The sequence below is a fragment of the Propithecus coquereli genome, unplaced genomic scaffold (genome assembly GCF_000956105.1).
Source record: "Propithecus coquereli isolate 6110/MARCELLA unplaced genomic scaffold, Pcoq_1.0 Scaffold214, whole genome shotgun sequence".
NCBI classification, from domain to species: domain Eukaryota; kingdom Metazoa; phylum Chordata; class Mammalia; order Primates; family Indriidae; genus Propithecus; species Propithecus coquereli.
The window spans coordinates 6,320,645-6,330,386 of NW_012146523.1; the positions used below are offsets into that span (position 1 = coordinate 6,320,645).

At 35.9% G+C, this 9,742-nt stretch overlaps 1 protein-coding gene across 4 annotated transcripts in view; it reads left to right on the forward strand.

Moving 5' to 3' along the window:
* RBMS3 (RNA binding motif, single stranded interacting protein 3) overlaps positions 1-9,742 on the forward strand; it is a 725,478-nt gene that overhangs the window by 596,577 nt on the left and 119,159 nt on the right. The window contains exon 8 of one of the 4 annotated variants that reach the window (XM_012644534.1): positions 8,831-8,869. The exons of the other annotated variants lie outside the window; for them this stretch is intronic. Within the exon in view, the coding sequence (XP_012499988.1) occupies positions 8,831-8,869 (39 nt within the window). The remainder of the gene's footprint in view (positions 1-8,830; positions 8,870-9,742) is intronic. 4 annotated transcript variants of the gene reach the window in all.

Below are 9,742 nucleotides of genomic sequence, written 5' to 3' on the forward strand. Positions count from 1 at the left end.
CATACTCCATTGGAGCCTAAAATGGCAAAGATATTCTCTATCTGCAGAGTAGGCATTAAAAATAGAATGGAATATAATTTAGTATTGCAGAAAGCAAATCATTGACTGTAACTGGCTTCGGGTCTATGCCAGTGAAAGAAAGCCAAAACCAAAATAATAATAAAAATAACAAGAACAAAAGCAGCAGGTACAAAAACATCAGTTTACATTTGTCTTGTTACTAAATAATAACTGCTTCTTTGTTTGTTTTTCAGGGTAGGTAACTGAGAAATTGATTTATGTGCATTTACAAACCAGAAATGCTTCCCAAAGTTGGAAAACTTCACTGTGTCACTCGGCCAGTAGAGGCCTCTATCCCTTGGGTGCTGAATGGCACACAGAGAATAACATTTAGAGAAGGAAGTTGGGCTTCGGGCTGTGAATATTTCATGAATCTTAAGTCTATCTCTGATGCACCCACTGAGAATAATAATTCTTCCTGAATTGTAAGAAATCAAGTGTGTTACTGTGATGTGCTCAATATTATGTGCTTGTCTTCATAATTTTCCAAGCACTCTCCTTCAGTGGTTAAGGGAGCAAACTCTAGAGTTTAAATCACAAATCCACAACTTCCGAGCTGAGTGACAACACTGGGCAAGGTTTTGAAAGTCCTTACATTTCAGTTTCCTCACCAGTAGAATGAGAATGGTTAAGAGTGCATATTTAGTGATCGGATGGATTCAATGAGGTGGTCAAGGACAAAGCACTAAACACGATACCTGGTAAAAGATAATTGCTAAAGCAGTAGCTATTATTATGCTATCATGATATAATCAATGCAACTCAGGGCTTTTTAACCTGAAAGCCAGCTTTGCCATGTATTTTTAAGACTAGAATGCTTTAACCCCTTGATTTCCAATTTTATACCATGTCAGTTTATTTTCCAAACCAGAATTATTTTAAAGGATACATTTATTTGAAAAAAAAAATTGTTGCCAATATAATCTTCCAGCTGCATTTTTTACTTAGATTATAAAACATATTTTAAAAAACAAGTAGAAGATCTTGTATATATTTTAATATTTAATTATTGTAGGTACATAATAATTGTATATATCTGTAGGGTACATGTGATGTTTAGATACAGGCATACAATGTCTATTGATCAAATCAAGGTGATTGCAGTACCTATCACCTCAAGCGTTTATCATTCCTTTGTGTTAGGAACATTCCACTTCCACTCTTTTAGTTACTTTAAAGTATACCTTAACAATATTGATAGAAAATAATATATTTTAATTTTGACCCACATTATATTAATGTTTTTATAAGATCACTCTCCAAATCATAAAGCACTGAAACGTTATGTGGTTTTCAAGTTTCTAGCCAATTTTCTTTTGAAGGTCATGTAATCATAAAGCCAAGAGCTGGCAGGGAGAGGAGGGCTTGGATGGAGAAGATGAAAGAAAAAGATAAAGGAAAAATAAAGAAAAACATGAACTTTTGCTAGAAATCAAGGAAAAGATTGAGTTACTGTTGAGAACTGATAAATTACATACTGTTTTTAAAGAGAAAAGAGACGAACTATTTACTTTATTATTCTGGCAAATAATGGCAATAAATTTTGGATACCAAAGGAGCTTGGGCAACTTTAATGGCTATAAGAAGGACTCCTCATGTCCAAGTACTCTCCACTATCATTCAAAGCAATTATCTTTGAGAGAAGAAGCATTCTAATGCCACAATTGGTGGCTTATAGAATTTAGCAAAGAATTAGGAAACAGGAATTTATTTGCATATACTCTCTCCATAGTGTTGAATGTAGATAACCTCTAGGTTTCCACATAGTAATTTATATATGAAGGGTGACATTACTAAATTCTTCTGTGTAACTTTTAGCGTCTTTACAAACAATGGTATTAATGCCATTTATAAAATTTTCTTTTGTTTGTGAAAGACTCAGACTCACAACATTATCAGTTTGAAAAAAGATACATTCAATCCTCATTATTCACAGGTTCATATTTGAGAATGTATCTACTCATTAAAATGTATTTGAAATGACAGAATCGGTACTAATGGTGCTTTCACAGTCATTCGCAGGCATGCAGAGTGGTGAAGAATTTGAGTCACCTCACAGGCACACTCTTAACTGAAGTTGAAAAAGGTGATTCTTGGCTTTCTTTCTATTGGCATGGGAAATATTGATGGTAAAGGGCACATAGATGGCTCTGGAAGTAATGGGAAACATATCTCAAACACGCTACATAAAATCTAGAGAGAAAGAGGCTTATCCCTGTGGTTACTGCTTATGGGGAACACTCGCAGCAGAATGTTTTGTTGAGTTTCTTGAAAACATTTGGCTGACACCAATGCTACTGTAAAGTACCTGCTTTGAGACATTCTTAGCACTGAGGAAGACAAGACACAACTCAACAAAATAGCCATCTGCTCTGAATGGTGCACTTAGCTCATTAACTATTTGATCAGTCACCAATCAATATTCTTCTTATTAAAATGAGAAGAACCTGACAATGAGATCCAGGAATGCACCATTTCTATTAGCTTTGAAGCCATATTGGCTGCAATTTAATTGTATAGTACTGAACAATAGAAAGTTTATGTTTCAGAGATATAGAATTGAAGGTCTGTAACCTTAAGCCACTAGAAACAAAAATACTTTGAGGATAAACTGAAGTGAAATTCCTCTAAAATAGTATATCTGAAGAATTACTTAGAAAACTTAGTAATAATGTCTAGACTCAGGATATCTTAGATCATTTTCCATGAAGATAGGGGCATCGTCTATGTAGTTCACTACTATTTTCTTTGTGTATACAACAGTGCTTGGCAATTAGTTGTCCAATTTTTTTCTTTAACAAGACTTTGGAAGAAAGTTCAGGTTCTGCAAATAGTCTTTTTAATCTTGAACTGAAAGAGAGTCTTTGCATGTGTGATCTTGAAAAGAATTGTTGGCTGTTATGATGCATGTCAGCACTTGCAAGTTGGGTTTGTTAACTAGTCCACTACATGTGGTTTTGTTTATTTTCTATACTTTATCTACAATTTAGAGAGCAGGCTCCAGGTGAATGGCCCTTCTCATTTTAAAAGAAAATTTCCCATTGGCCCAAGAACTTGAATTCTCAATAATTCAGCATGAAAACTTTCTTGCTCAGTTAAGTGTTCTATTTTAAAGCTGCTAGACCCAATATTTACTAATCTGTGATCACTAAGGGTAAAAAATAAGACGTGTAAATCCCTGTAATAGTGTAATTTTGGATTAAGGTAATTGGGTATGAACTCCAGTTCTCTGCCTAGCCTCTGTTCTCAAGGAAAAGGATGGCGTAACGAGTTTACATTCTTGGGGCAAAGTCAGAGGTGGGGAGTTAGGCTAGGAGGGGCTTTTGGCTAGGAAGATTACAGCAAGCAATTACAAGGGGGAAAGGCTGATGGTGGATCTCCATGGCCCCTGTTTTCTCCGGACCCAATCTCTGTGGATCAAGGCAACTAAATGGGGCATCAACCAACTGGGAAATTTCTGGAGTTGTTGGCAGTGTCGTGGCAGTCCTAGCCTGTGACAACAATCAGAATCATCTTCTTAGATGTGTAAACCACAGTTTACAATCTCCAAGTAGTACCAGACTATAACTAGGACCTGGAAGTCCATGGGTCAATTAGCCAGGTACCTGGAACTTACCCCTATTTAATGCTACACAGGGTTACCATGGTAACAATCTCGGCATTTTATATTTTTCATCCTACTTTATCATGTTATGGTGGGATTTAACATTATAGATACTACATCACTGACTATAAGGTACCATCTATTAAAGATAAAGTATTATTTTAAATACAACCAAAAAAAAAGAGAAAGAAAAAGAACTTGACAAACTAGGAAATGCCATCAATTATTATGTGAATCCCAATTTCACAAATACTAAAATGTGAAAAAAAAAAAACCTGCATCTTGAAATCTATGAAATTCAGTCATTTAGGTTAAGATAAAAACAGATGCCCCTACATAAAATATGATAATGTTCTGTCCTCTTTTTTATGGTAATCAACTAAAGATTAACTAAACTTTGGTTTTCATGACAAACTCAGACAAGAACTTTTTTCCCAAGACTTCAGGACCTTTAGCCAGCTATATCACATTATACCTTTTCTTCTTCTTCCCTTTCAGCCACGCTTGTTCAGTGCTGTCGTAGGCTTTCTCAGCCTTCCAGTGTTTGCCTGTTGGCATCTTTCTGTCTCGTCCTTCTCTTTGTCTATATAAGGGGAAAAAAATCTCTATCTGCCAAGAATACTTTAGCAAAAACCAAAAAAGAGAAAGATTGTGATGACATAGCACATAAATAACAACATTAAATCTCCCCTTGATGTTCTTTTCTCACACATAAAACAGTTAATCTTCTCTGTTCTCTATTTTTGCCACATTTAAAGTGATTAATCTCCTGCATCTTATTTGCTTGATTCCTGAAAATACCTTTTGAAGCTATCAAGATGACATTTAATAGTCCTTCCCTTACCCTGATTCTGGGCTGGTTATTTTGGGAAGAAAGGCCTCCATGTTTTCCAGCTTCCTCTAGGTCACTGATTGTGATTTGGTTCAGGTACACTGGCTTCCCCACTGCATCGGAAAGGTCTCTTAGAAATCCCAATATTCATCTTGCTTCCCCCATTTCTTTGACTAATCTAGAGCTAAAATATTATCTTTTTTTTTTTCCTTTTTTTGAGAAGAGTCTTGCTCCGTTGCTCAGGATAGAGTGCCATGGCATCAACCTAGCTCACAGCAACTTCAAACTCTTGGGCTCAAGCGATCCTCCTGCCTCAGCCTCCCAAGTAATTGGGACTACAGGCAAGCACCAGCATGCCTGGCTAATTTTTTTCCTGTTTTTAGTAGAGATGGGGTCTCCCTCTTGCTCAGCCTGGTCTCATAACCCTGACGTCAAACAATCCTCCCACTTCAGCCTCCCAGAGTGCTAGGATTATAGACATGAGCCACCACGCCTGGCCAAACGTTATCTTTAGAAGTTCACTTGAGTCCAGCTGAAATTTTTTCAAAGGAAATTTTACTAATAAAATAAAGCAAAATTAAGAATGCACTCTAATTCCATTTTCACATATAAATTTAAAGTCTAAATTCAAAATTTACTTTAAATCATATATGTATTTATTAATTCATTTAACAAACATTTATTAAGCCTCTGTGATGTTTCAAACACTGGGCTAGGAAGAGGAGATACCAAGATGGATATGACCAAGAACCTAGCTGAGAGACACACCTGGCAAAACATGGTCATAATAGCTCCCATCCCGGGTCATGAGGGCTGAGCAAAGGCAGCAGTTAACGCTACATGGAGAAAGAGCTGGCTTTAAGAGGCTCTGGCATGTAGTCTGAGGCTGGAAGAATAGAATTTCAATATTCCCACAAATAGTGATGGGGACTTTCCAGCCAGAGGTAATGCTCCAGGGCAGGATGAGCGTATATCTGTACCTGAGTTTGATGAGCTCTTGTCTAGAGTTACATGAGAAAGTTGTGGAGATCAACAGGCACATAGGGACTTGATCATGAATAGTTCTGTGGGCCATGTTTTATCTCAAGGTAATAGGGTGCCACTGAGACGAAGGACCACAATATGGTCAGATTTGTCTCTGACAAGAACGATTCTCACAACACAGTGGTATGGCCAATGGACTGGAAGAAGGTTTTGAGCAAAGGAAGGACAGGATATTATATCAAAAAATGTTAGTAAGAAATGATAACTTGTAAGGAGGTAGTGAACATGCCTTGAACTTACTGATTTAACTTGGCAAGGCATGTCTGGAATTCAGGAAAAAAACTTGAGTTTAAGACAAGGATTCCGGAGTCACCAGGACATAAATAATAGTTGGGATCAGAAAGTGAATGTCACTACTATACACAGGCAGAGGAGCTCTGAGCATGGCATCTAAAAGGCAGTTGAATCAACTAACGCCAAAGAAAAAATTGCTTTCTGAGAGGTCAGAAAAAAACAAGGGGGATGATCACAGGAGCAAAGGGAAGGGAAAGGAGTTCTGATGAATGATATTAACTAATCAAATATAATTTGGAATAAAAATATTCCTCAGATTCAGAAATTATGAAAATTAGCATAGTGTGAGCCATTTCACAGATTGGTTGGCACCTTTTATAGTAGGATTAACCAGGATTTTTTTTCTTTTTTGTCTTACCTCAAGACTGAATAGACTTTGGGAATTTCCTTATTTACTATCTAATTTGTCCCTCCTCTTCTCTTCAAGAGAATGAATGGCCGCTCAGTAGCCCAGGGAGCATCCCTTCAGCAGGTGAGAGCAGGCCATTGCCTTACATGGTTGACTGCCTCTCCTGGGAGAAACAAACCATTCAATAGTCCCCAGACTGTGCCAGAGCTGTTCCCCAGTGAAACTCTACCACTTGGTTCTTACAAAGGTCAAAAATTTATTCTCTAATAAGCCCTTTTAGCAAGTGAATTAATAACCTGCCACCAATTTTCCTCTGAGTATATTTTTTCCTAGGATTAGTTCCTCCTTTAACATGAAGAATGTTAAAAGCTCTTTCTTTGGCCAAAAGTTTGACTTAATGTTGGCCATCTACTGGTTTTCTGGTCATTGATGTTTTTTTTGATTCCTCTGGATATCTTGGATATCCATACTTTGGTGTCACAAAGGAGACCCTCAATTTCTCAGCCAGTATGTGGTTTGGATTTCTGAATTCTTATTGGCTTCTACCACTAGAAACACTGTATCATTAACCCTGTATTTTAAGTCTTTACTACTGACCTCCTGCTCACTCTCACCTTGTCCCTTCTGGTTGTAGCACCCCGATTCCAGCCCACCCCTTTTGTATTCTGTTTACCCAGAAAAGCTAAAGCCTGGTGACATTTTCAAGCTTACTTCTGAGTCAAGCCTTTGATCTATATTACTTTCACAAATGATATGCCTTCCCCCTACGCCTGTCTTAAATTTAAAATAAAATGTAACCAAAATGTTTGTACCATCATAATACCTTGAAATAAAAATAAATAAATAAATATAAATAAATAAATAAATAAAATTTTAAAACAAGTCATAGAGGATATAAAGTGCTTTCCCCCACACATTATAAAAGTAATTATTGTTATATATAACTTTAAACTGTCAGACAAAAAGTATGAAAGGAAGAAAAATCATTTATAGTTATACCACCCCAACATTTTATCATTTTGTTGAAATTCATTTTTAGTTTTCTTTCTAGTCAGAGATTTTTATAAATTTGTAAATTTTTATTTTCCACATGTACACATAATTTCACGTCATGATTTGTTCACTAAAGGACATGTTTTCTAAATAAAAATACTGCTAAATAAATATAAGCAAATTAAGAGAAATTTCACTTCAATAGCAATACCTAGATATTTATAATGTATCATAATTTTCAAGCCCCTATTATATATATCACCTTTTAAGTTATATTATTGTATTTATTGAATTTTTAATTATAACTGGCTAACAGTTGTAAATATTGTTAAAATTGGTTGCAAGAAATAAACTCTTTAGGAATGACATCCAAAAAACTCTATGATCTTTGTCTTCTTTAGTTTTCTGAACTCAACTTGTGCTAATCCAGTATTTACTAAAATATACAATCTTTACTAAAGTGTTTTCTTAAATCTGATAAAAGAAGAATGGAAATCCTTATAATTATTCATTTGTATTTCATCCAGATGGGTATCAAGGCAGATCTTAAAAAAGGAAAAATATTAGCCTAAAACATCAATGTTCCAATTTCCTAGGAATTTCAGTCTGTATCAGTTTGTATAAAATTTCCTGACTCAAACTTTTTGATCCGCATTTACCTTACAGTCTAAAAACAGTTTCAAAAATGATAAAACAATTCTGTCAGCCCCTCTTCTCATTGGCTTTGTTATAGTCAATGATTCTCTGCTCCCCAGATAAGACCAAGTGTTACAGTCTAGGGAATTTTCTAAAGTAGAAATGCCTACTCCCTGATGCGTACACTGTAAGCAGTATTTCCATAATTATTACCTCTCGATATAACCGAAGCATTTACAGCTATTAATATAAAATATCTAGCTCCTAAGTCAACTGATTTGTCTCACTAAATCCCCCACATTTATTAAAAATAAAGATACATTAGTTACTCCAATAAAACATTAAAACTCTTCTAAAATAGTGAGCTCTTGTAGTACAGATTCTGTCTGGAAGCCCTAAAAATATCCTATTATGGCTGAAATACTGAGCCAAAACCTAGCTGCTATTGAAAATGACAAAAATGCCCCATTTTGTTTTAAATAAATTATAAACAACTCCAATATACAAATAATGTGAACTTGAAAATGGAAAATATTTCTGAGTCTAGAAAGGTTTTTTTTGAAAGTAAGTGACAGGATTAAACATCACTTTTCTGCTTATGTGGTGTGACATTTTTATTTTGTTTCAAGATACTTTACTTTTTGTGTGACTCTGGAGTTTGTAAACATGCCATAATTTTGGAGATTATATAATGATAATTTTATGGTTCTAGCTTAGTATAAAGGGGACTAGACAGAGCAGCAAAATTGATTTCTTTTTTACCTTCATGGAAAGAGACACAGGGAAATTGAATGCAAAATTTGCGTTAACGCCATATTAGAATTATATAACTCAACAATCTGTTACGCATGAAGTGAAAAACAGGAGTAGCCAAGTGTTAGTTATTGTGCTGTGATATTCAGTCAATGGGTTAAGTTAAAAAAAGACCCTTTGTTTAACTCATGCCTTGTTTTGTTACCCACAGTGTGACAAATGCATATGACCTGACACTATTTCTTGTTGTCTCCTCTTGCCAAAGGTACTCAGAGGCAGGACTGTCCCTAGGCAAAATCATAAAGTAGGTGAATCTTGTATTCATTCCCTACCCTTTTGCAATGACAATCTCACCTTAGATTCTCTCCACCTCCCTTCCCCAGGTACCTACTCCAGTTGCTCATTGCTCTGGATTTCCCCTCTGTTTTTCAGAGGGCTCATGCTATCTTTCCTTGCCCAATCCCTCTCTGATTATGTAATTTTCCTGCTCAAAAATGTTCAGTGGCTCCCCAGGAGCTGGGCCATTAAGATCCTCCCTCCTTATCTTTTCATTTTTGTTTCCCACTCTCCCTTCCACACAGTATACTGCGAGTAGATCACTCGCCTTGCCATTTTTATTTACACACTTCTTTCCATGCTATTTCTTTTGCCCGAGCTGGCCTTCACCTCTCATCTCCATCTACGGACATCCTGCTCATCATTCAAGGTTCTGCTCAGCTATGCCATCTCTCCATGCCTTCTCTGATCACCCCCAGCCTCTTTCCTCTGCATCTCGTCCATACCAGTCATATGGCATTTGACACATCTTGCTTTGTATTATAATATTTATGTATGTGTCTTGTCTCCAGGCACTGTGCTGGGTGCTTTACAAACATAATCTCTTTTAAATTTCACAACAATCCGATGAGGTAGGTATTATTATACCATTTAACAGCTGAGGAAACTGAGGCTCAAATAGGTTAAATAATTTGCCCAAAGTCACACTGCTATAAAGTAACAAAGCTAGGACTTAAACTCAGGCCTGACTCCAAAACATAAATGCTTTCCACTGTACCATATTGACATCTACTCAGTTCTTTTCCATCTTCTGAAAGATAGCATGAGGGTTTAAGTTAGAGAAAGAATTAAATTTAGGTTTTCTTTTTCTTTCTTTCTTTCTGTTTTTTTTTTTTTTTTT